Source organism: Amborella trichopoda, chromosome 2, assembly GCF_054954075.1.
Source record: "Amborella trichopoda isolate Santa Cruz 75 chromosome 2, AtrichopodaSantaCruz75HAP2 v2.0, whole genome shotgun sequence".
Classification (NCBI taxonomy): Eukaryota; Viridiplantae; Streptophyta; class Magnoliopsida; order Amborellales; family Amborellaceae; genus Amborella; species Amborella trichopoda.
Genome location: NC_142337.1, coordinates 63994647 through 64022614, shown reverse-complemented (window position 1 = coordinate 64022614; position 27968 = coordinate 63994647). Strand labels below are relative to the sequence as shown.

The window sequence follows — 27968 nt, the reverse complement described above, 5'->3', positions numbered from 1 at the left end:
AAGAATTTTTTTTTATAATTCATAAAATAAACAAGGGTAAAAGAATAATTTTTCTGTCTATAAAGAAACAAGCCTTATGCTTCGCTTCAAATGCATAGCTAACTTTAAAAATCAAGGTTTTTTTTTTTTTTTTCTGGTAATTTATAAAAAAAGTTTTCTTGTAATTTAGATAGGGTTGCTATTTGTATAGAGCAAAGGTTCTTAACAATCAAAGTAAAGCATACCTTCAAATAGTATTGAAAAATGTGGTTTTAATGCTGAAAATCTTTGCGATAGCTTTAAATGTATTTTAATATTTAATTATGAAATTTAAAGCTTAAAAAATAGTATAAATTGAGCAAAGCTATCAAAACTTAAAAATCTTGAAAATTAACGGTTCAAAAATTCCTTACAAGATGAATTATTTTCAAAACTTGAAATTCATTTTTTTTTCTATGTCCAAGCATCTTGATGTCGAGATGATCAATTTAAAGATATATACGCATCAAAACAAACTCTTCTAGTGAAATTTTTGTGGTGGATCTAGTTTGATTGTTTAGAGCCTCGGCTCTATATAAACTTTTTCCTTTATGTATAAAATGAACGAGGGTAATATAATAATTTTCTGATTTTCTCTGTATAAAAAACAAAGGCCTTATGCTTCGCTTCATCCCACCGCTCACCGTTTCTTTAAACAGCGGCTTTCACTATTCGACGTGATCCTCTCTCTTCGCTAAGCCCTGATGTTCACCTCCTCGTTTTCTTTTCGCCGGAACTTCACCGGAACTTCGCCGGAGTTTGTAACCATAGCTGGAATATTCTCTCGTTTCACTGTTCTATCTTTTTTTCTTTTTTTTGTGAGATTTTAGTTTTTTTGCTGGAAGTTAATTGGAGATCCGCTTGGTTTCGTTGATTTCCACCGTGATTATTCCCAGGTCAGTCTCTTATTCTTCTGTTTTTCGGAATTTTTTGTAATTAGGAAGTTTCCGTGCTAGGGTTTGAAAGGTTCCTGTTAATTAGACTGCATTTGCGATTATTAGATGGCTTCATTTTTTGTTGTCTTAAATGTTAGAGTGATTCTGCACAGTTATTGTTTTTGTTTTTTTTTTTTTTCCCAGTCGTTTTTCAGAGGGATTTTTCCTGGTGTTTGATAACTAATTTGGACAATTATATGTATGTCTTCAAGGTGAATTGCTGGTAAAAATTAGAAGAAAAAAAACATAAGAATAATTATTTTGAAATCTATATGTGTTCCTATGGAGTATTTCGATCAGGAGTTTCATTGATGACGTGATCTTCATTTGATGTCATGTATATTTAAAAAAATTTGTCCTTACTGGGAGTTTATTTGGCTGGTGTTGGAAATGTGGCCTTTCAGACCCTTTTCTCCCGAAAAACCCATTGTCACTCGAGAGAAAACCCCATGGTATGTTTGGAATTGGATTGCTGGTAAGAATTTGTTTTTATATTATAGATATACAAAGTTTATTTAAGTTATAAATATCTTTTATCAAATTGTGGGAATGCTTGGATGAGATCCTATTATGTGAGTCATAGTGGACTAATGACAGTTTTAGCTCATTTGACAACTTGTTAATCCTAATTAGCTCCACTTAAGGGAATTAAGGCAAGAGTTGTACTTGGATCTCAACTCCAATAGACCATAAATGTGAGAGTTACAAACTCCTATAGACCATAAATGTGAGAGTTACAAAATAAATGTGTTCTCTATAAAAGGTGGTTAACCCCTCTAGAAAAGATAAGAAAAAGTATAGAAAAATAGAGATGGAAGGTGAATGAGATTCATCAAAGATGACTCTCAAGGTTGCCTGTCACCGCATGGCTTGGTCTATAGGATTTGGTATGGAACCTCAAGCCTCTCGTGTGATTTAAGGACAGATCTGAGTAATTTTTTTTTTCAATTTTATTTATTTATTATTATTTTTATTGGAGCTAACAATGGTATCAGAGCGAGGTTAGAAAAGTTGCCGAAAGAAAGAGAAATAGAGGCAACTGAGTTTGGTTCTTGAAAGGCATTTTGCCCCACAGAGATGTGCATGATAATATTAACCACAACATGCTATTTTGCGAAACATTCAATATTGTTTTCATCATCTAGAAGTCATTTGACTTTTGATCGCAAAAGATCTCTTCCTTTTACAGTAGCATAAGGGAATTAGAGTGGCTTCCCTTCTCCCATTTTTTTTTTTTTAGAATAAGGGAGTTAGAGTGGGCTTTGCTTCTCCCATTTACCTTCTCCCATTATTCTGCAAGGTCGAGGTCTAATATTTCATCGAGTACTGAGACTTTTTTTGCAAGGTCGAGGTCTTATATTTCATTAAGAGGACTGAGGCTGTGAGAGAGAGAATGTTCCTGGGGTTAGTTAGATTGATGCCAACCCTGAGTTTTGTAGAAGTTGAAGTTTCCTTTGAGCCCTCTATGAGCTTGAGCCTGCCCATTGATGCCAACCCTGAGTTTTGCAGAAGTTGAAGTTTCCTTTGAGCCCTCTATTAGCTTGAGCCTGACCATTGGTGCAGTGATTATTGCCTCTTGCAACCACTGTTAACCGTGAAATAGAACCTAAAAGCCCCACGTTCACTATCTCCTGAATAGTACCTGGTTCCACTACTACACCTGATCTTCTCTCTCTAAAACGATCAAAATCTTTGCTAGCCCTTAGGATCAGCAGACTTCATGCTTCTCCATAAAGAGAAGCAACATGAGGACGCTAGAGAGAAAGTGAACTTAAAATGGCTATTTTGCCTCCCGATGTAACATGATTTTTTTTATGGAGTTTTGTCTATGAGGATGGGAGATGTCCGTAGCTGCAATGTCCAAAAATGTCCGTAGCTGCAATGTCCAAAAAAAAAAGAGGTAAATAAAAGGAACTCCCTTGAGTTTGCTTTAAAGACCACAACTAATATTAGGTAGTTTTTCAAAATAATTGGTAAGCTCCAATTAGAAAAGTATTTTTTTTTGGTAAGTTCTTTATTGCCTTAAATTAGAAATTTTGTTCACATTGTATTTTATCTAAATAGCATGAAATCAATGCACTTTGAATATGAAAAGTATTTGGAAGGTTTAAATTACAAAGTTTTTATGGTAAGGTCTTTATTGCCTTAAATTAGAAATTTGTTCTCATTCTATTTAGATATCTAAATAGCATGAAATCAATGCACTTTGAATATGAAAAGTATTTGGAAGGTTTTAATTACAAGGATTTTATGGTAAATTTTTTATTGCCTTAAATTAGAAATTTGTTCACATTCTATTTTATCTGAATAGCATGAAACCAATGCAAATCAGTGCGTGGTCCTATTTCAAAGCGTAAGTCTCTCTCTTTTTCAAAAGTGAAGTTTTTCTACCTAAAGATAAGTAAGTCTCTCTCTTCAATGAACACGAAGGACACATTCATTAGCTTGTCATTTACACCATGGGCTATGAACCACATGAACATCATAATCCCCATGTCCATGACTATAGACATCATCAAAAAGTTGCGTTGATGTTAATACTGTAAGACATTATTTTATATTTTAGCTAAACCTCTTAGTGCACGGAAGGCAGCTTCCGTAGTTTTAGGCAAGGCTCAATATTCATTCATCTAATCATTTGTATGAAAACCTATGGAGAGGAAAAGAGAGATACACTCTCTCATTTTCCATGTGCGAAAGAGAAATTTGGTGTTCACTATTTACTTTTTTATTTCTAATATAGCCCTCTAGCAATTATGCATATTATGACAAGACAACTATTTATGTAAAGAAATACTTGATTTGAAATATTGCATGGTGATCAATGCTTATGAATATTCCAAGTTCAACAATATATGTATATTTGCGATAATATTCTTTTTCCTCTCTTATTTTTTTACAAGATTATGCATTACAACATCCTTGGAAAGTGTAAGCCTATTGGCCATGTTGTGTAAGAACATTTTGTTTGAATTAATAATGTTGTTCATTATTTTTAACCTAGTTGTGACTTATTTTTATTTATTTTGCTTACTAGTCTTCCTTATATTTAGAAAACTAAATTTGTACCCATGAGGATGTGATGCTAAGCTATTATTTTTCATTGAGATGTAGTAATCATTGGCACCTTATAGTGCTATGTGTATATCCACATAACATTAAAAGTATTTAATGATGTATCATGTTAGATTGAATTATCATATTGTTGATAGCTATTCATTGGATAGTGGGAGTAAATCTATTTACCAAATTAGACTTGAATTTGTTATCTCAATGGTGATCAATGCTCATTGAATTGCTCATTCAATGAGCATTCGCAATGCCTTGAAGAGGACTGGAACCTTCACCACCTAAAGCTTTGTCAAATTGTTATTGTTCTTATTATTTTGACCTATGATCCGAATCTGTGCTTTGGACTTAAAGACTAGTGGTGGATGTCATGTTTGAGAAACATGCGGAAGCAATGGGCCTTTTTTTTCTCTTGGCTAAAAACGATGTAAATAAAATCCAACGTGTTGGTGAATAATTGGTAAGGTATATGAGAAATTCCATGCAGATAGCATGAGGCAATGCCATATACAAAACCATTGAGGCCAAAAAATCCAAATGTGGTGTATGACCACTTTGGCAGGGTATATGTGAAATCCCATGCAAGTAGTGTGAGGCAATACCATATACAAGGTTGTTGAGATCAGGAAATCGAAATGTGGTGTATGACCATATTGGCAAGGTATATGTATGCAAGTAGCATTAGGCAATGCCATATACAAGGTTGGTGAGGCTAGAAAATCCAAGTGTGGTGTATGACCATTCTGGCAGGGTATATGTGAAATCTCATGCAAGTAGTGTGAGGCAATGCCATATACAAGGTTGTTGAGGCCAGAAAATCCAAGTGTGATGTATGACCATTTTGGCGGGGTATATATAAAATCTCATACAAGTAGCATGAGGCAATGCCATATACAAGGTTGTTTGACCACATTTGCAGGGTATATGTGAAATCCCATACAAGTAGCGTGAGACAATGCTATATACAAGGTTATTGAGGCCGGGAAATCTAAGTGTGATGTATGACCACATTGGCAGGGTATATGTGAAATCCCATGCAAGTTGCAAGGGGCAATGCCATATATATGGCTATGGAGGCCAGGAAATTTAAGTGTGGTGTTTAACTACACTGGCTGGCTATATGAAAATCCCATGTGGAAAGCATGAGGCAATACCATGTACAAGATGTTAAAGGGCCTTCAGACCAGTGGAAGTTGTTGGAAATGTGGCCTATCAAGCTCTTTTCTCCTGGAAATTTATTTATTTTAATAATGGTACAAAAGCCATATTGCAGTATATATGAAATCCCATGTGGTTCACATGAGGCAATGCCATATATTTGGATCTATTTTTTAGCTTTAATAGAATGTTGCACTGGAGGGAAAACCCAGTGGTGTGCTTGGAATTGGATTTCTTGTAAGAATTTGTTTAATATTATAGATATACAAAGTTTATTTAATTTATAAATATATTTTATCAAATTGTGAAAATGCTTGGATGACATCCTATTATGCGAGTCATTAGTGGACTAATGACAGGTTTAACTCATTACATAGGATTAACAATTTGGTGACAACTTGTTAACCCTAATTAGCTGATTTAAAGGGAATTAAGGCAAGAGTTACACTTGGATCTCGACTCCTATAGACCATGAATGTGAGAGTTATAAAATAAATGTGTACTCTATAAAAAGAGGTTAATCCCTCTAGAAAAGATAGAAAAAAGTATAGAAAAATAGAGATGGAAGGTGAATGAGATTTACTAAAGATGACTCTTAAGGTTGCCTGTCACCGCATGGCTTGGTCTATAGGATTTGGTATGGAACCTCAAGTCCCTCGTGTGATTTAAGGACAGATCCGAGTAAGATTTTTTTTTTCAAATTTATTTATTTATTATTATTATTGGGACTAACAGCTACATATTGGAAATGTCACATTTCCTGCGATTATGTTGGTGTTTTATCTAGTTTTGGTAGCTAAAGATGTTTTGAACAGTGAAAAGAAAGGTAATTGTCAGAAGAAAGAAAAAAAAAAAAAGATGTAATAAAAAAATTATAATGACCGTTCTCAGTTCCTCCTTTTGAACTTCGTTTTGTCCCATAGGTTCTGTTGTTTGTGCTAATCTTTGCATGCCAAGGTTCTTCTAAGATTCAGGACACGTTTGTGTCAAGTGTAAGAATTCTTTGAGAAAGAATTCTTTGAGAAAGATTTTTCCTGCTGGACTACTGCTTTCCCATATTATTTCACTGTTATGGAAAGCTCTCTTTGGGGTCGAACTCTCTCAGGGCCTCCAGAAAGTGTTCTGGTGAGGCAAACTTGACCCAAGTGATTTTGATGCTCTAGGACTAGTGCCTGTAGTTATGACTTCAAGCCCCAAAGGTAGGTGACACACCACGGCATCCATTTCTTTCATATGGTTAATGCATGGTTTAGAAGACCTCTATTTCCATGAGTTCTTATTAGTTTTAGGTTTCTTATATCAAACATACATTGTGGGCCCATAGCAAGTACAACAGAAGTATCATAGACAATCTTCAACTGTATATGCCAGTGTAGGAAAGCTTGGGCTAGTCCACTCGGACTTGCCTGAGTCGATCAGGTCCGGCCCAGCACCCATCCCGGAACTAAACATATGCGAACCAATTGAGGTTGGTCGGTTCCCAATATTTAATTATTGTTTTGTTCAGACTTGGCTGAGTCTGGCAGACCTGGCTGGGGGTCAAGACCCTAGGGAGTCTCAAATCAAATCCTTGTTTTCTTACCCTTGTATACGTACCCTTGTATACGCTTTTTGCTTGAATTGTACATCTTGAGGCAGGTCATCATTTTCAGTTGAATTATTATGAACATTATAGAACTTAAGTTTTGAGCACTACTTTAATGTTACTGCTTGCTCTCAATGCACATGAGACAATATCCTATTCTGGATTGAACTCTGTTTTTGACAGATGGATTCGTATTAGGTTTTGTGTTGTGCAATTGTGGGCTTCAACTGATTAAAGCTTGTTCACTCTGTAATATACTTCTTATTTAAGTTCATAATCTGAATAGAGCTTGTTATCTGAGCTGTTTAGACTTCGCTTTATATTTTTATTCGCTTTTGATCCTGAAAATCATTTCTTTACGCTATATTAATGGAGAAACATTAGTGGAAGATAATCTATGAGACTCCTCACTTGTCTGTGCATTCGTGAGCAAATGTTATAGTGCATTTTCTGTTTGCTGTTAAAACATAAGAATTGTGCGGAATTCCCTAAATTTTTCCTCATTATTTTGTCTATGATGCATTGTTCAATTATTTCAGTTCTTGTAAAATTCATTTTATCTTTTGTTAAGCTTATTTGATCGTTTTTTTGTTGGTCAAATTCAAAACTAAGAGTTATCAAGTGCATATTTTTGTTTCTTATCATCAATTTTTCTGCTGCTACTTGTAGTTGATTTTCCAAAATCGTGTATCTTGTAGATAATGGCTGATGATGATAAGAAGGACATTGTTGATAGCAACTCAGTGTCAGTCAAAGGAGAAAAGGATAGTAAAGTAGTTTCTCAACCGCGCAAAGGTTTTCTTTCTCGAATATGGAATGGAATTTTCAGAAGACGTAGCGATGACTTTGAAAAGAAATTGCAATACCTCTCTAAGGAGGAGGCGTCTGTTCATGCACGGACAAAGAAGAGAGCTGAGACTTGGCGAAAGATGGCAAGAAATCTTATAGTTTACTCTGTGGTTTTGGAGGTGAGGTTTTCCTCACATCTATACCTGCACATTGTTCCAGTGCTATGACTGAGCTTGAGTTGAAACTTGACTTGCTGTAAATTTAGATTAAAACTTGTAGTTTCTTAGGAAGCCAGAAACTTTATTGCCTATGCATTCTGAAGATTTTGTTAGGAGGTTCTCAACATTGTCGTTTTATTGTGCTTCTGGTACTTTTGATGCAATCACTTTCGCAACCTAGCATAGTTTTTCAATTGCCATGCGCTCAGTATTTGATGTTAATTCTAAATGTCATAAGTGTGTTCATTCTGCTTTTCCTTTACATTCATAAATATGATTGGTTTGACATACTTTATTCATGGATTAGTAAATATGCAGTATTAATGAGTGCATTTGTGATTTCCTGACCTACTGATTGGAGAGGGTTTTGTTACTACTTACGATTATTACATCGTAGAAGCTCTTAAAACTCTAGCTTGCCAAGTCCCATCTATTTTCAAAACTTCATTGCGAGAATGTGCTTCTTATTTAAGTTAAAATGATATTTTTGAGGTCTAACGTCTGCTTCTTACCGGTTGATCTTTATGACATAGTTTGCATAGTCTCCCTCTTCAACATTTGAAAGGCCAAATGGACACCACACGCACGTGTACGTGTTGCTGCAATTGTTATCCATCAATCATGTACCTGCGTGTGAGGGAGGGACGGAGCAAAACATTTTTGAATACTCAAAAGTGCAATATTGTTGCATGTGTTCCTACAGTCTTTGTAATTGCCAAGTTAGTGGTGTACTTTATCATAATAGTCATGTTTCCTAGATTTATTATGAAATATGCCAGCTATCATCACATATTCTTTCTGGAATGCTTGTCGATTTCTACTCATCTGGAATTCTGGCAATTATTCTGTAGATTTAAATATTTTATCTCCCCTGTATACGAGGGTTTTATTAGTTCTTTTTCTATTTTTGTAGCCTTTTATATAATAGAGTTTGTGTTTATTAGGGTCTATATGAGAATTTTAGCCCACATCCTGGTTGTGGTAGAATGAAGTATGATTCTTATTGATTGATAATTTTCAGGCCGTGGCAGTGGCCTATGCCATTATGATGACAAGAACACCAGATTTGACTTGGAATATGCGAGCACTCAGAGTACTGCCCGTTTTTGTTGTTCCCGGTGTATCTTCTGTTATCTACTCAACAATCGCAAGCTTCATAAGGATGCGTAAATATCACTAACTTCACTTCCAGCTACACTAGGATGCAATTGTGTGATATCAAAAATTCTCACTTCATCTACATAAGGATGAGTAAATTCACAATGCGCAAGTTGGATAGTCTTTAATTAATTTTTTATTAAACTGAAGTATATTATTGGATCAGGAACTTTATGTCGTAGGTCTAACAATAATTGCCTTTTTTAGTAAAGTTACAGTTGATTGCTAGTGTGCATGCTTGAGAATTGCTTCTGAATCTCATGAAGATTTAGACTTTGTATATTTGTCTTGCAAGTCCTTATGAGCACCAAAGCTGCTCATCTGAAACTGTGTTTCTTGAATAACATGAAACAGACTTCGACTTTTATAACTTGCTTATGGTCCACATGAAAGCATTACATTATTTATTGGATTAACTTCGAGTGCCATGGGATTTATTTCTGTGAGTCTGCAATTCTTTATGGTTTTCTTACATATTCATTTTCTTAACCATGCTGTGAAGTCATAGATTCTAACAAGTATTATGTCCATGTCAGTTGTTTAAGTTAAAGGGCATGATTGGAGATTCTGTTTGTTTATCAACCTTTTACCTTACCAGGTACTGACATCCTAAAAACTTTACATTCATACTGAAATCATCCGAGTGACCTTTCTACAAATATATGCAGTGTTGTTGTACCATGGAAGCATTGTGCTACCCATCTTCTACATTAGAAAACACCATCAATGATGAACTCATTAAAAAAAAGACATATATCTAGTTTTTAAAGAAAGACTAGAAAAGAAGCTATCCTTTTAGAGTGATTTGCATGAGCGGAATGTGATTATTCATGTTTCTATTCATAACTGTTTTTTAGTTTCCTGGGTTGATTGTAGAATTTTACCCACAGATTAATTCATCATCATCGAAGTCTTATCCCAACAATTTGGATTCAGCTACTTGAATCCTGTTTGTCACTTCGCTCTATCAAGGGTCATACCCTTAGTCAAACTACCCACAGATAAATTATGAAAGTGAAATATTTGAAATTTAACTGCAGGTGAACGTAAGGACCAGAAGACACTCGAAAGGTTGCGTGCTGAACGGAAAGAAAAGATTGATGAGCTGAAAGAGAGGACTAATTATTACAGGACACAACAACTTATTCAGGTGGCAGTCTTGCTTTCTGTGAATTATATACATAGGCAGCAGCAAACTTGGTTTTAAATTTTGTTTTTGTTGGTCTTTTTAATGTAGTTATTAACTATGAGGAATAAAAGCCGAAAAATATGATATCTTAGGGAGTGGTGGGTCGTTCTGCAACTTGACACCATCCATTTGTATTATCCAACTTGGCAAGCTCATCAGGTTGCTGAGCTATCAAAGTTTCAAGGAAGCTCTCATTTGAGGAACTCAGTAAATTAAGGTCCTTCTGTGTCCACTTTTCAATCTCTCCAGACCGCCAATGCATTGAGACAATTTGTAGAAGCTCCTTTGTCATGTATTGCCAAATTCCTGGTGATGCAGACTTCTACTCTTAATGCTTGTTGTGGGAACATCTTTTGTTGCAAAGCTCATGAGTGCGTGACAGATGAAGCTCTTAGGTACTTAAATATGAATGAGTAAAAGAGAAACTGAGAAAAAAAGGTAAATCAATCATGATTTAACTGTAAAAGATAGTTGGATACTGCAACATAACCAGAATGCATTCAAGTTACATACATGAATAATGAAAAAAAGAAAAAATACACCAAACAAAATAAGGAAGAAAAATATGAGAAGGAACAAACAAGAAAGGAATTAAAATCATCATAGGAAAAAGTAAAGAAAAGTGGACATTTGGAATGGCAAAAAAGAGGGGGGTGAGAGAGACAGCACTTTGAGATTTTTATTCTTGTGAGTACCACGTGGCCTCACGTCTACTTTGTCGTGCTTTTGCATTACTTGTAAAACTATCTTTTCACCATTTATGCATCAACCCTGTCAATTGTAGAGATATGATCTCGATCCTGCAGCAAAAGCGGCAGCTGCAAGTGTATTGGCATCTAAACTGGGAGCTGATTCTGGCATCAAAGTATTTGTTGATGATACGAATATCAACACATCGACTGTTCAAAGCAGTGGAGCTGAGGTTGTGCGCTCTGATGGCTTAAGAAAGAGAAGGCCAACTCATGCAAGAAACAACAGCACAGGTAGTGTTTTGGCCCATCACCAGTTTCATGAGGAATTTAATCCGCAGGATCCAGGACTTGGGGCTCCCCAGGAGGAGGTTGCTGAAGAAAATCCGACAATTGAGATGGGAAATCATCTGAAACGGACTGCTGTTGATGGGGGTTGGATTGCTCGGATTGCTGCCATGCTTGTTGGAGAGGATCCTACACAGTGTTATGCTCTCATATGTAGCAACTGCCATATGCACAATGGTAAGTGCTATGCTAACTTTTGAGAAGTCCTATTTTTTTTTTCATTGCTTGGGTAGTCCTTTTTTAATGAGATTTTCACTACTTAGATTTCTGACTAGATCTTTAGCTATGTTTGTTCATGATATGTTCCGCATTTTTGTTTTGGCTTTTTATTTTGAACTGTGTGTTCTAGGGTTTAGTGAGAAATGAACTGTTCAAGTACCTAGGATTAGAGCATTTTTGGAAATATTTTTTTGTGCTTGCTTCTCAAAGAGCATTGCACTAGTTGATTTCTTAGACAAATGTGGGTTATATTTATTCTACATATATTAGGCTACAGTTAAAGGTAGGTACGTAGCATTCTACTAGAGTAGGGCCGTATAGAGGGAGTGACTTAGGGTAGGGGTAGCTATTGAGGAGGGTCTTACTAAGTGGGAGTTCACTGACTTCTAGTTCAATTCAATCGCTTTCTTCCCATATTGCTGCCATTGGAAATTTCATCAGAAAATTATGATAGTGAATCTAATTGAAAAAGGAAATCCTCCTTGTAACCAAAGCCTTATTCTCATCCCAACTTGGTAAACATTCTCGATGCATATGCACTTATATAGAGATTCTCTCCTGCTTTGAAGATTATTATCTTCATTGGAAGCATAATCCTTAAACCTCAAATTTTAGGGATTTTGGCTTTTTAGGAATAGATCTTTTTATGTGTTTTACCATCTTGAGTCGTACAATATAGAAACGTGTGGAGTATGTGCCTCGTGCAAGTTCAGATATTTCTTTATGGAGCTTGTGCATGGGTGTATATCCAGGGATGTTTCCTCAATTTGCAATAAATTCTTGAAACCTGTTCATTGTTCTACTATAATGACGTGCACACCCACGATAACACGAACACAGGCACATGCGGGAGCGAGAGATTTTGGATATTTGGATATCGCCAATCTTGACTCTCAATTGTTTGAATTGATAACAGCCTCTTTTCTGTCAGTGTGATATTTGATTTTTCTATTTCTGCGATTAACAGAGAAAATGGGATGTCTGAGAGAGAGAGAGAGAGAGAGAGAGAGAGAGAGAGAGAGTGTATTTGTATCATGTAATCTACATTCATTATTCTCAATTAGATGCCTTATTGTGTCAATTATCAAGAAAAGAGTATCCCAATTTTTCAGGATTGGCAAAGAAAGAGGACTTCCAATACATCACCTATTATTGCCCCCATTGTCATGCACTTAATGGACCACAACAATCAGATGATACAAGCTCGGATGCGCCAAAAATTGAAGGTAATCCAAGTGGGTTAAATCGCCCGCTCTCTCCACACTCCTTAAATCCTACTACTATTAATAGTGGTGTGACAGAGGCTCAAGCCCTAAGCAGCTCAGCCACTGGTGCTCCTGCTGTGGAGAAAACTTTAAGGGAAAGTGAAGGAAACTGATTGAGATGTTTGATGCTTCTATACACTTGTAAATGTACCCACATCTCTCTCTCTCTCTCTCTCTCTCTCTCTCTCTCTCTCTCTCTCTCTCTCGGGTGTTGTGTATAATGTTAGTAAGATGTAAGATCGTAAGATCATCAATGGGAAAGGCAGGATGAGGTTGTTTCCAATGGTTTCATGTACTTTTTCTAGGAGGTAGGTGGGAATATCATGAATTGAAAAATTATATTTCTTTTATGGCACTGACCTTTTTAAGAATGTTGGTCTGAGCTAGATTGTGTACCTTTATCATTCATTTGAACTTTTTGTAGCTCATCCTCCTTCTATTATTCCCATATCTCAGCCAAATTTTATTCCATTATTTAGTGATGAAGAATGAATGTGTAATAACAAAGAAACATAAAATAAAAATTGGAGGTCATTTAAGTGTTAGTTTAGATTGCTGGCCTTGTCTGACCCTGCACTTGCTACCCCATTTCGCTAGCAACAATCCTATGGCCAATTTGGTGGCCCTACTGGTAGGATGGAACATATAAACAAGTAAAGGAAAACTTACCATAATCAAATGGGCCTGTGGTTCTGTATAATCAATTGGATCATAACACATTTTCTCATTAAAACAAAAAAATCAACACTAAATTAAATTCCATGAGCCTAATTTACTTAACTTGGGTGATGGTTCGAAGTTCGAACCCAGTTTGAGCCATATGGCTCAAAATTCGAACCTAGCTAGCCTGAGAATTGAGATAGAGAGATCGCGGGATTTGGAGTGGTAGTTAGCTTTGAGGTCCTCAATAGTATGTGAAAAAAGGGCAATCTCCCCTCCTCATCATGTGGATGGTGGAAAAGTGTCCTTTCTAATGGTTGAGATTAAATAAGGCTATATTGGCTGAAATGTAATTTTGTTTTTATTTTTATTTAAATATCATATTTATCTAAAATTTAAAGGAAACCAAATAAAAATAACCAAAATGCCCTTAAATGTATTCTAGTTAATATTTTTTGTAATAATTTTTGTAATATTTTTTGTTCTTATTTGGTTTCTTTCGTATAAATTAATTTACACTATAAAATTTTTGAATAAATGTATAAATAAAACATTAAAAATAAAATAAAAAAATTATTTTAGAGCCTTGGATGAGGTTAGGTTCAATCTATTGAAATTGTGCACATGTTGTGTACGCTATTGTTATTAGCTTCGGACCTATTTTGACTAATTTTTTCACTTATTCCCAAAAGTCTGAAATTGAAGTTGTCAAAAACTCAGTTTCCTTCCAGGATTGAAATAGGAGCAATTTGAGAAAAATAAACAATTAAAAAGATAAATAAATGTAATACCAAAACTCCGAGGGAAATTCTTAGGGAAAAGTTATTCGTGATTCACTAATGTCATCTCTAAGATGGATGTTGTAAAAAATATTGGGGCTAAAATGAGATGTAGAAATTTTTCTTAACAAAATTAAATTATAAATATTAAAAAAATTATTTTATTTTTTCATATTCATGATCATCCTAACCTAGATTATGCATCCTAAAATATTGGATTAAAAATTATTTTTAAGATGAGTTTAAGAGGGGGGGGGGGGGGGGGGGGATATATGCACAAAATGAGGCAGCTAACTTATAGAAATCCCATCCAATTCTTAAAGGGTGTGGTTTATATAAAGTTGCAGCCTTAAACAATCCAACAAAACGTGCACCTCCAACTTTTATCATAAGACGTACGTAATTTTGGTGTCAAAAATTATTAGGATGGCATTATAATTAATTTGTTTATTTAATTTTAAATTTTTAAACTTTAAAAATAGTTCATCTTGAAAATAAACAGTCTAGATAATGTGTTGTAAGATTCACCAATTGGGACTTGAAATCTTTATTTTTTTCATATATTCATATATGTCAATATCGAGATGATTTTTTCAACTTCAAAACAACTTTTTCTGAAGAAATTTTCGAGGTGCCTCTTAATGCTACATTTTAAAGTTGCGACCTTATATCGCGTAAAGTACTCTATTTATATAAAAAAATTATTTCACGAAGGCTGGACTGTATTTCTACATATACAGTCATCCATCTTAGAGATGGATGCAAGTAGGTGTTCCATCTAAAAACAATGGAAACTAATTGTCCAAATGTCTTTAGACTAGAATTATTATTTCTATTTTTAAAAAATTTATTTATTTTTTCATATTCATGATCTCCATATTATAAATTACATGTCTTTAAAAATAAAATCTTAAAATCCATCTAAAATTAAATTTATTAAGAGGCCCGCATAGAAACCGGGTCGATTTACATATCAGGGTTTTGAGTCGAATGAACCTGTGTGAGAGACGGAGAAAGGCCGTGTCATTTCCATTCCTCTCGAAGCAAAGAACCATGGGCAGTGGGAGGTTGGTGCGTCCCCCAAATTTGACCGCCACTTTCCTAAAATCTTTGTCACTCAATCTTTAAATGGACGATCCACATCATCCAACGCAAACGCCCTCTTCATCTCTTAACCGTCGATTAAGGCGGCAGTTCCCTCTTAATCTGACGGTCCACGCGGTCAAGTCTCTCACGTTCTTACGCTACGGACCGCTCGATATCCTTGAAAGGCAGGAAGCAAATGCGTTTGACACGTGCTATTTTTAGAATCCCTGTATTTAATTACGTTGGGAGATATGCATTTGTTCATTGATTCATTCACATTTGTTGCATTTTTTCATTCCTGTTAAGAGAGCAAAGAACGCGGAGTATAGAGGAGAGAGAAAAGAAAACCCATTTATTCTATTGCTTTCTGGTGGGGAGAAATGGGAGGAGAGAGTGAGAAAACGAGTCTCGAAAATCTCAGATCATGGGTTGTTCAACACAAGTTACGCACAGTTGGTATGCTTCCTTTTCTTTGTTCTTTGTTCTTTTTCTATTTTCTTAAATTTTTTTACATTAATTAGAATGAATTTTTTATTGATTTTTATGTGTTTCAAGGTGCTTTATGGCTAAGTGGACTGGCTGGTTCATTTGCCTACAACTGGTCTCAACCCAACATGAAAACCAGCGTTAAGATCATTCATGCCAGGCATGTGTTGTTTCATTGATTATAATTCTTTATGTTCCTCTTTTTCGTCATTTTTTTATCATTTTTGGTTATGGATTTATATGTTTTTGTTGTTGGATGAAATATTTGAGGAAAAATTGATGCAGCAGACACCCTAATGGATTTTATTTTATTTAATGAAGATTTCGTTTGATTAAAGGGCAAGCCCCGTTTTCTAATTAGGGTAAAAGAGAGAAGAAAACAGATTTAATTCAAGCAGAAAAACTCAACATTTTAAAACCTTCCTATTCAGTTAGGGAAAACATTATTTTCTCTGAATCTTGAAGCAGACATGATATTATGAGGTCTCGGTAACCTCATTGAAACTGATTTGAAATTAGTTTTCCTTATTAGTTTAAATATCTATTCGGTTCTGTTTAAATGTGTTTTTGGCTGGAAGGGGTTAGTGGAATTGAAATTGTGGTTCCTTTCTAATTATTTGGTTTAGGGAGTTTTTGCTATTCATTTTGATGATAGGGCTTGGTTTGGTTTTCCTTTTTTACTTGATTTGGATTAGTGTATTTTGGGTTTAATTTGTTTATGAATTCATATTAAGTAGATATAAATGGGACTTTTGAGACTTTGTTGTTATGAATTTTATATGCAAAATCCACTAGTGATATGTCAATCTAGGTGTTGAATGGGGCATAGCTTTATTTATTTTCCTTTTCAGATGCAGAAATGCGTTAAGCTATTTTTCTTTTTTTTGGATCACTACATTGAAAAGCTTCACAATTCAGCTTCTGCTTTTATGTGGACTTAATGTGATCGAAGGAAAGGAAAAATGAGCATGAGAAATGTTATTTGAATTGCTAAAGATTCTCTCTGGTGCTTTGGATCACCTAAGAAGTCTGTTATTTGGTGTTTCAGCTATCAATGTAGCTTATGTATAACTTGAACTATATAAAAAAGTGCCAAATGTAAAGTTCAAAGAGTTATATTATTTCCCAAAAAAAAAAGAAAAAAGAAGTGGCGGGTGGAATTTAGTCTAGTCTCTTATGTGTATTTATGGTTTGCGGCCTCCAGGAAATTGTGGAATGAAAAGAAGGATTTCTCTTGAGTGTAGTATAACCTATAAATTTGATTGATACTGTCATTTCCTATCTGTCTTATTTATTTCATTTGCCCATTTGGTGCTTATGCTTTATGGGCTTCTGAAATATGGAGTAGAAAGGAGAAGGGTCGTCTCTTGTGGGCGGGCTACATAGATGGATCTCCTCCTGGGAGTTTGGTACTGAACAAAGCGGAGAATCTGGCCACTGGTGAAATTGAGAAACAGGAAGGTCCGTCGGTAACAGCTGTTTTTTGTTTGCCTGCTTCATAAAAAGACAAAAAAAGAAAAAAAGAACAAAATATTTAATCTTTAAGGACTAATTTCCCCTCGTACATGATTCATAAATGGCCAATTTAAAAGATCTTACTTAGAAATGCTACAATATGAGAAGGAAATGTGAAATTCAGGAAGCCTGAAACAACTAAATGCTTTAGAGGATTGAGATGCTACAATACTAAAAGAGAGGGGGAAACATAGAGATAGGAAGGGTTTGAATTTTGCAGTCCTTTTGTTGATGGGTGGTTTGGAAGTTCTAGATCCGTAAAGCACCGCAGGCTGGAAGGTAAGGTAAAGCAAGGTGTTTGTGTAGATTGAGAATGAGGGTAGTAACTTTGATGAAGGGCTCTTCAACCCAACTTGGGCTCGTCTTGGTTCCTTTTCCTGAGTCTGAGAGGTTATCATCAGTATAGAATGCTTAAATAGGTCACCACTATTTTTATATATATTATTCCCGGAGAGGTGTGGAAATTTTTTATTTACTTGCTTATTAGTTTAGCTGGGGACCTAGACAAGATCTTTGCCATTCGGTTATTTATGAAGAAGGTTGGGGAAATGTTATCCCTTAATGATATCAACTGAGGAGGCTTTTTCATTGGCTACCAATTTTTTAAGTTTCTTAATTGTTCATGATTTATTGATCAAAGGCTTCAATTTTAGTTCGTTGTGGTTTATAATACTGAGTTGGAAAAAGCTTTTGATTATGTATATGGGAATTTTTTTTATTTCTGAACTTCTGATCTCCCAGAGCTCCCCCTTCCCTAAAATATGATTCCGGAGTACCCGATAGGACCAGTAAATCAAGTATTTGAGTGCTTAGGAATTCAATCTATATTTCAATCAGTAGCTTGTGGTGTTCCTTTTGTTTTTCTTTTTTGAAATTAATCAGTAGCTTGTGGCTTAAAACTTTAAATTACTGATAACTTACATATCAATAGTTTTATCTAATTTCCCTGAACTCTTTAGACATGTGATATATGTGTGTGTGTGTCGAGAGAGAGAGAAAGGGATTGTTGGGGATTTTAGTTAACAATCAAACAGAAAAAGTGAGATTATTGGTAAATTTTTTGTGCAGGTTGCATGCCCAGGCTTTAACCTTGGCTGCTTTGGCTGGAGCTGCAGTCGTTGAGTATTACGACCACAAATCAGGATCGAAGGCAGATAGATACGCAAGCCAGTTTCTTCCAATTGATGCTCATCCTCATAAAGACTGAGCATTACTACACTGTAGTATCTGCTTTTTGTTCTATGGATTTTGTTTGAATTCTGACTGTTGCCTCATTTTTCTCCCATTATGATTTTTTTATACTTGAAAAGGTTTACATGGGAAAAAAATTTTTTGTTCTTTTTATTTTTTTCCTTTATATTAGGCTCTTTAGCCACCCTGATATGAACTGATAAATTTGTAGTACAACCTTGATATTAATAAATTGAAAAAGATGCTGCTAAAATCAGGGAACTAGCAAGTCTTATTTGGTCTGTTGCGCGGACATGCATCTGTGTGCCCGTGTGCGTGTGTGAGAGAGATTTTACATGTACTAGTTTTGTACAATTGAATAATTATTCTTGATTTCGTTGAACTGTATCTTTACTGGTGATAGGGGGAAAGCTTTTTGAAGATGAGAATATTGAATAATCACATACGAACATCACCCCTAACCATATTGTGTTTTCATGTACCAGATATAACAAATTATCCCTTGACAATAAAATGGAAGCTAATTAAAGTCGAGGGATATGGATATTTGAGATATTATTTCTTCAATATCATGGTATTCAAAGAAAGATGTAGCTTTGCTAAATCTCACATTCATAGGCTTTCAAAACCTCCTTTACCTCAGCGACTTGTTTGGTTAAACATTAGTGAAACATAATCAAGAGAATCTAAAGAGGACGTATTAATAGAGGAAAATGGTTTGATAGGGATGCATCCCTATCAAAACAAGTAAACCATAACTCATCGAAAATTGAAATTCAAAACATTGAAAAAACTTTACATCGATCATCTTGGCCGCAATAAACATCGTGGTTGTGGAAAAAATTCAGAATTTAAAGTGCTAAAAGTGATGTATCGAATTTTTAAGACGAAATGGATTTGGTCTTGAAAATAAGTGTTCATAAAATTTGTACGTCATTGAAAATTGATTTTAGAGCCGATGACTTATTAGGCTTTTCGGATGAAGATTTGAGGTGGAGTGGGTTTATTTTGTTTCATAAATCCTGGATCTTATAGAAACTTGAACCGCACGGTAACGGACAATTGCCACCTGCTCGCTTGCACCTTCATATGGCCCAGTGCCACGTCTAGCGGACTTGTTAATGTATGTACTTTATGAAACATGCTTTTTGTATGGTGAGTTTTATTTTTAGTTGTTTTTCTTTCTTTTCTTTTTTCACGTGAAAATGCGGGCTGAATCAGTCTTTTCTTCCTACCTGACTCCAAGCAAACGTTTTTCCAGCTCGACCTTTAGCTAATTGAGCTGAAGATGTACGCAAGGAAGGTTTTTGTTGGGCCCGGTGTTTTAAAACCTTATTTTTTATCCTGTCCGGATCGAACTTGATTTGAGATACCATAAATCCTTTTATTTTTTTAAGTTTATTTTTTGTTTTTTTGAGCTTATATAATATTTTTTCAGATTCTTTAAATCCACGTCCCATAATTAAGAGTTAAGATGTGGACACGTGTTTCGAAAACGAAAAAGATCTCTATTTATATATAGGTTGTAGGGGATAAGAGAAAGAGTAGGGTAGAGGGAAAAAAAACTTAGGTCATAGGGGATAAGAGAGAGAATAGGGTAGAGGAAAAAAAACTTCATTTTCTAAAATAGAAAAGAGGGAGAGAAAGAGAGATAATGAGAGGTTTTAAAAACGATTTTGAGAAGAGTATGTGCAAGAGAGAGATTTTGGAAGATACGAGAGTAGAGAAAGAGAGAATCTCCTAATATAAGATTTTAAAAAATCAATATTTTTGTAGGATTTATTTGAGAGAATATGTACGAGAGAGAAAAGATAATGAGAGGTTTTAAGAGAAATTTTAGATTTGTGTGTATCTTTCTCTCTTGAATTTGAGTTGGGAATAGGTACCAACTTTAGGAACTTTGAACAAAAGAATAGAAGAAAAAAAAGTGGAGCGTGTATCCTTGAAAGATGTTATAATACTTGGATGGGGAGTCATCTTGGATATGGAAACAATCTTAGATACATATGCAAATCTCTTTCACTTGAATTGAGTTCGGGATAAGTGCCCATTTTAAGAAGTTTGAACCAAATGAGAGATTTTGAAGAGAGAGAGAGAGTACGTGCAAGAGAGAGGAAGAGGAAGAAAGGGAATAGAGAGAGATAACTCAATCTATATCTCACTTATATCTTAAAATCTATAGTTACTATTTCCTCATTTAAAATATCTCCCTCGTGTTACGACTTACATCCTAATGAAGTTTAAAAGTTTTATAAATATAAATTTTTCAACCTCTCAAAATAGTTTCATGTGTCTCTTTCAACCTCTCAAAGTAAGTACGTTGTTTTTTATTTTTCATGCAACAATATGTGTTTCGTCTCTCTCCCTCTCTCTTTGTTTATGCGCAAGTTTCTTAAAATTATTGTTTTATGGTTTTTAGTTTGTTATTTGAATTAAGGAAGTTATGGCTTTTTAGTTTTTTGATCAATGTTTTGGCTATTTGAAGCGAGAAGTTGAGTTAAGTATATGTTAGGAATTTTGATGGTTATTACATGCTCTTCATGTTATTATTCTCGTTTTTTGTAGTGAAACTTTAGATAAAATAATATTAGGATTTTGTTCATGGATAGATTTTTAGTTTTTTAATCAATCTTTTGGCTATTTGAAGCGAGAAGTTGAGTTAAGTATATGTTAGGAATTTTGATGGTTATTGTATGCTCTTCATGTTATTCTTCTGATTTTTTGCAATGAAATTTTGGATAAAATAATCTTAAGATTTTGTTCATAGATAAATTGAGATACCCATCTAATTTTTTTAGGCATTAGCTTTATATATTTGGGCTTCATGTCACTTTATATAATATCATTATGTTCCAAAGCTGAAACTTCATGGGCATCGGCTTGTGTGGCATTATTATGGAAAACTATTAATGTTATTTAAGGCGAATATACCGATTTATGGTGGCCTTTCTTCCAATATTTTTTTCAAGTTTTTGTAATTTTGCAGATTTTATTTTTAGATGAGATATTTTCGCGATCTTTCCTTTTGCGATTGTTTTTAGTGGTGATGATAGATTGTTATTCAAAATCATAATATCTATCTCTATTGTTATTATCCTTTGATATTTAAAATAGAAAAATCTCATCTTTACCCTCGAGGCCATATGATTACGTCTTTTATCTCTCTCTACTCGTCAAATCCTTAAGCTCCAATATATTTGCTATTTATCTTTTATCGAAAAATCTCTAAGCAATCAATCTCTCTCTAAGTAATCAAACAGCAAAGGCATGGGGTATGATCTGTCACATTATTGATCCACAGAGATAATCTCTATCCTAAGAGATAATAATATCACAATACAAAATTCACAATTGAGAGATTAACCATAGCCTTCATGGTACACTCTGCATTTGGATTTTCCATAATCCATAGTAGAAAGGTATGTAACAGATAATGAATCACCGACAAAATTATACAACAATTTCATGATTTAGATACTACATGTAGTTGCACATAGTGTTTCTAACCACCTGCCTCACAACAAATATAAAATTATGGCATTTTAATTTTTTCAGTGATTCAGCAGAATTTGCTTATAATATAATAAATCATATATAATATTATAATATTATTATATATAATATGTTTAATATAATGAACATTATATATATATATATATATATATATATATATATATATAAACAATATAAATATAGAGAAATGTTGATGTAGGCCCACTAGCATACAGCTACATATAGGCCCAACGACCTAAATTGAATCGGAGCCGATTTAATGATCACGATTGTATTTCATATTTATATTTTGATTTTTTTATATATATTCAAATCACTTAGAATTTTGCGTGTGTGTTCTTTAAAAACATTAGAATCCAATAAAAAAATCAAAAAAATATTTTGTAAAAAATAAATTGACCAAAATACCCCCAAAATATTGCATGGGTATTTTGATCAATTTATATTTTGTGAATTATTTTTTTAAATATTTGTATTAGGTGCGCTTTGATGAGAATAACAGACATAAAAAATTTCACATGATTTTCATATGTAGAAGAAAAATAAAATTAAAATATGAAATACGATCGTATTCGTTAGATCGGCCTAGATTGCATATGGGACGTTGGGCCTATATGTAGTTGTAGGCTAATGGGCCTACGCCAACATTTCCCATGAATATAAATATATAATATGCATAACATTATATAATATATAATAAAATGTATTTTATATATTTTATTAACATATATTTGTACTATATATAACGGTAGTTTGTATAGGGCCGAGGCTCTAAACAATCAAAGTAGAGCCCACCTTCAAATAGTGTCGAGAAATGTGGTTTCAATGCTTAAAATATTTATGATAGCCTTAAAATATATTTTCATCTCTAATTATAAAATTTAAGGCTTAAAAAATAGTGTACATTAGCAAATCTATGAAAACTTGAAAATCTTAAAAATTGACCGTCCAAAAATGCATTACAAGATGAACTATTTCCAAAACTTGAAGTCTAAATTTTTTTAATGTTCATGCATCTTGATGTGAAGATGATCAATTTGAAGAAAATTGGGCATCAAAACAACCTCTTCTAGTGGAATTTTTGAGGTGGGCTCCGATTTGATTGTTTAGAGCCTAGGCTTTATATAAACTTTTTTCTTATATATAATATATAATATAAAATATGTATATATTATATATAATATAATAAATACTAATATAATTATTATATATGATATAATAAATATAATATTATATTATATAATATTTTTTTGTTGGAAGATTACTTTATGAACTTTTAGAAAGAAACCCTGTGTCAAACGCATAACTTTTGAAAAGTTAGAAAGATTTATTTATGAAATAAATTTTTTAGAAAAACAAACAAGTCTTTAGAGAAAGAAAGGGAGAGACAAATAGAGAGTTTTGGATCACCCCACTTGGACATAGGGGTGAAAAGTACTATACAACTAAGATGTACTTATAAATTTTGTTGGCTTGAAAATCAATGTGTCTTTCATAGTCCATCAAATGTAGAATTCTTTCTCAAGTAAGTGGTCACATTAATTTACAATTACTGTACATTAGAAGCAAAAGTTATTGCTTATTTAAATGATTTGTTATTTATATGTATGATTGCTTCCCAATGATCTCATTTTATTTTTTAACATCTCCTCAATTGCAGAAAATCAAGAAGCCCAACAACCACTAATAAGCTATCTCTCTAAAGCCCTCATTCTCAAACGATCATTTATTTTCTCTCTAAAGGTATAAGCACTAGTAATGCTAATAATACTAAAATATGATTTTTTATATTTTTCATAATATATTCAATAAAACGGTTGATAAACCACTAACCAATTTTTTAATTTGTAATAGTCTACGCATACACCCATAAGACTACCAAAAGTCAATAGATTTGGTCCCATGTGTATATGCTTTTATTTTATTTTTTTTATTTTATTTATTATTATCATGCATGTTGTACTTCCACAAAATCAAATAGCATATGTTCATTTTTATGTAGTGCAATATTTATCTGCTCCTATATTACTTAAAAACTACAGTTGCAACAAGAAGACAATAAAATCTAATTCATTGCTATTTCTTTTATTGGATATCATATATATGTCAACATTTTTGCTATTAGAGTGATTTATTTATTTATTTTATTAAATGTGCATAATATAGTTTTGACATAATAAAGCATACAACTTATTAAGAATATGGTATTCACTATAACAAAGTTATTTGTTATGGTATTGCTTTTTTTTATTTAATACCTAAAAATTATATAATCATTAGAGTTAAGGTACAATATTATTGTCAAATATTCACCATTCATAAGTTCATTATGTTATATATATATATATATATATATATATATATATATATATATATATATATATATATATATATATATATATTGGTGCAGTTGGCATACGGATGCATCCGTAGCTATAGAGGCAAGGTAAACCTTCAAATTTTATCATGGTATATAATTTTGATGTAAAATGTCATTAGGATTATCTCAAAATCTATTTTTATATCGAATTATAAAATTTTAAATTTCAAAAGTGGTTAAAATCAAGTAGATCTATAAACATATAAAAATCTTGAAAATGGACGGTGTAGATAATATGTTGTAAAATGCACTATTTTTTAGACTTAAAATCTTTTTATTTTTCATGGTCATGCACCTCGATGTCAAGATGATCAATGAACATTAAAACTACCTTTTCCGGTGGATTTTTGAGGTGCATCCATAGTTCTACATTATAAGGTTGCATCCTTATATAAACTTTTTCATATATATATATATATATACAATACATTAGTTTATATATATATGAGAAAGTTGTGATTGTTAATTTTATTGTTACGTGCAATGAACATAATTGAACTAGTTATCGTAATGCATTAGTATCATATCATATGAATATTCAAGTATTTACCTAGTTTCATGATAATATTTCATTAATATTATATAGCCATAGTAAGGAAAAGGTTTATAAAAGGTGTCAACCTAGTATTGCTGAAGTACAATACACCTCAAAAATATTCTAGAAGATAATGTTTTGTTGTCAGAAAGTCTTCCAATTTGATCATACAGGCCTCAATATGTATGGATATAAAGAAAAAAGAAAATAATTTAAGACCTACAAATAGAGTTTTGTAACAAAATATCTGGACCATCGATTTTCAAGATTTTCCAATATTTTTAGATCTGTTTGTTATGTATTGTTTTTTACGAGGCTCTAAACAATCAAATTAGGGCGCCCCTCAAAATTTTTACTAGAAGAGGTTGATTTGAAGCCCAAATATCTTTAAATTTATCATCTCGACCTCAAGATGGACGGACATGAGAAAATAATGGATTTTAAGTTTTGAAAATAGTGCATCTTGTTATGTATTTTTTGACCGTCAAATTTCAAGATTTTAAAGTTTTCATAGATCTGCTCGATCTACATTAGATATGAAAATATAGTGTAGATATGAAAATTGTATAATTAGATATGAAAATATATGTTAAAGGTATCACATAAATTTCGAGTATTGAAACCACAGTTCTCGATACTATTTGAAGGTGTGCTTTACTTTGATTGTTTAGAGCCTCGGTTCTATACAAACCGTACCCTTACTTGATTGTTTAAGTTATAATTTTATCGTTTAGAGCCTAGGCATTATACAAACCGCATGGTACTTAAAGGGGTATACCTGTTTATAAAATATATTAAAGGGCAATGATTTCATGCAACTATTGTATAGTAATATGATGCAACAATCTTATAAAAACCATCTTATGGCCATTTGTTTGATCTAAAATTTGAAATATACACTATTTTTATTCTAATAAATAATCACAAAAAATAAAAAATTGAAAACACAACCTATAAAGTATTTTTTTGCCTAATTAACTCAAGGCGTTCAGTTTGGTGAGATGCTTAGATCTAGACCTTAAAAGGATTTTTTCATTTCCAATTTTGTTGGACGGAATTATTATCATTAGATAAATAATGTTAAAAAATTAAAAAATGATTTTGAGTTTATAAAGACTAAGATCTTGAAATTCACAAAATAAATAGTCTCAATTCGTTTTTGGAGGAGACTCATTTTGACAATATCTAGGGCTCAAATTGATTTTTTATTTTTTTTTAGAGGATTGATTATTGAGATGATACAAATACCATAAACATGATTTTCTAAAAGTGTCGTTGCATTATCCTATGATACAGTCGTTGCATTATACTATGATACAATCGTTGCGTTGGATCATTGCTCTATATTAAAAGATAACCATATAAACCCCAAAAACCTAGGGGTATTGTAGTGAAATGATATGAGTGCCCCTGATTGTCGAGGATGATGTTTGGGATGTGTCTTATGAAACACCAATAATTGTTTGGGGAACTCATGCATTTTTATTTTAGGCATTACTATAGGGAAAGAGTTCATACCAGATGAGGCTCTAAACAACCAAATTAAGTTGCAGATCAAAAATTCACTAGAAGATGTTTTGATTTTAAAAAACCCTCAACTCAATAATCTCGACTTCGAGATGTATAGCTGTGAAAAACATTGGATTTCAAGTTAGAAAATAATGCATCTTGTAAAGCATTATTTCAGCCATCAATTTTTAATATTTTGAAATGTTTATTAATCTTCTTGATCGATACTATTTTTGAATCTTTAAATTTCTTAATTAGATATGAAAATAATTTTTCAAGTTATCACAAAGATTCTCACTATTGAAAAATCATATTTTGACATTATTTAGAAGCACGTAGTAATTTGATTGTTTGGGGCTCAAACTTATACAAACCACACCCTTACCAAAATATATTTTTAAAAAGTAAATTAAATAGGGGTGCAATTTGCATAGGATGTCAACTTAGAACAATCAAAACTATGCTGGCAAAACCTACGTACACCCTTTGTTATAAAATTTAAAGCTCAAAAAGTGGTACGGATCAAGCAAATTTACAACTAATCCAAAACCATGAAAATAGACTCTGAAGATAATATGTTACATAATATATTATTTTATAACTTAATATATTTATATTTTCATAGCTATATTATATTAGGGATAATTTAAAGTTCACAATCCTTCAAATTACAAAAGTTAATAATTTAATGAGTTGTGAATGGTGGAGTTCTTAATTTTATTACTTTTTTTAAAAAAAAATAATTTTTATATTAAATAAAAGTAATTTTGTAAATATTACTACAAGACCATGAGTATTTTTGCCATTTCTATAAGGGGTAAAGTTGAAATTTACGATAGAAGACAAGAGCACTCCATAAATAAAGTTTCATGATACTAATTTTTAAAATATCATTTTATTTTTATAAAAAATTCAATTTTGTTATTGTTTAATAGTTAAGTTAACTATAAAAATAATTTTTTAAACAAAAAAATGATTTTTTTAATAAATACATCCATCATAACAACTTCTAATATTAATCTTTTTTATTTTGAGGTATACCTACCCTTTATAGTATTATATTTTCGTATCCATATGTATATTTTTAGGATGCGGTTTGTATAGAGCCTAGGCTCTAAACAATCAAATTAGAGTCTACTGCCAAATAGCATCGAGAAATGTGGTTTCAAGATCGAGATTCAAATCTCGCTTGAGGAGCAAGGGGAAATCTCGATGGAGGAGCTTTGGGTCGAGCTGCCCACCCATTCCGCCCCTATTGGAGTTGAGAATTTATTTTCGTACAATTCCATTAAGTTAGAATAGTTGTAGACCTTTGAACTTACGCCCAAGACTAGCTAAAGCTACTAGTGGGCTCCTACCAGACTTAGGCCTAAGACTAGCTAAGCTACAAGCAGGCTCCTACTAGCTCAAGTGACTAGCAGGTTGCTAACTGCTCCATGGCGTTCAAGGGTCTACGAAAACGCCCAATTTGGACACCGTAACTTGGTTTGATTAAGTGGGCAGCGTACTCATGAATTGAATAGGCAGATCTCTCCGGACCCCAACATCTACTGTGTGGTGGATTAAGCTATCTCTTTTATGGAACACCCGTCGGGCATGAAAAGGTTATGGGAGGAATCCAGATTGTAGCTCGCATGACAGGTTATTGAAAATATTTGTGATAGTCTTAAAATA

At 33.1% G+C, this 27968-nt stretch overlaps 2 protein-coding genes across 5 annotated transcripts; both read left to right on the top strand.

Annotated features, from left to right (window-relative positions):
• The first annotated feature begins 653 nt into the window (after positions 1 to 653).
• LOC18430371 (uncharacterized protein At2g24330) lies at positions 654 to 13011 on the top strand. Of its 3 annotated transcripts, none has more exons than XR_016050119.1 (6): positions 654 to 914; positions 7464 to 7733; positions 8794 to 8938; positions 9971 to 10080; positions 10212 to 11333; positions 12488 to 13011. XR_016050119.1 is itself a non-coding variant. In XM_088859441.1 (6 exons), the coding sequence occupies exons 2-6, from the start codon at positions 7467 to 7469 to the stop codon at positions 12751 to 12753; spliced, it is 1218 nt and encodes a 405-aa protein (XP_088715567.1). In that variant the 5' UTR covers positions 654 to 914; positions 7464 to 7466; the 3' UTR covers positions 12754 to 13011. The 3 variants fall into 3 exon arrangements, 2 of the variants coding, with proteins under 2 accessions (XP_088715567.1, XP_088715568.1); XM_088859441.1 differs by having other exon boundaries at positions 10904 to 11333; XM_088859442.1 differs by lacking the exon at positions 12488 to 13011 and having other exon boundaries at positions 10168 to 10706.
• Positions 13012 to 15076: 2065 nt separating this feature from the next.
• LOC18430372 (uncharacterized) lies at positions 15077 to 18610 on the top strand. 2 transcript variants are annotated; one of them, XM_020664743.2, is made up of 4 exons: positions 15080 to 15621; positions 15721 to 15811; positions 17000 to 17112; positions 18235 to 18610. In XM_020664743.2, exons 1-4 carry the CDS (start codon positions 15546 to 15548, stop codon positions 18252 to 18254), a joined length of 300 nt encoding a protein of 99 aa, XP_020520402.1. In that variant the 5' UTR covers positions 15080 to 15545; the 3' UTR covers positions 18255 to 18610. The 2 variants fall into 2 exon arrangements, with proteins under 2 accessions (XP_006840590.1, XP_020520402.1); XM_006840527.4 differs by lacking the exon at positions 17000 to 17112 and having other exon boundaries at positions 15077 to 15621.
• The last annotated feature ends 9358 nt before the right edge of the window (positions 18611 to 27968 follow it).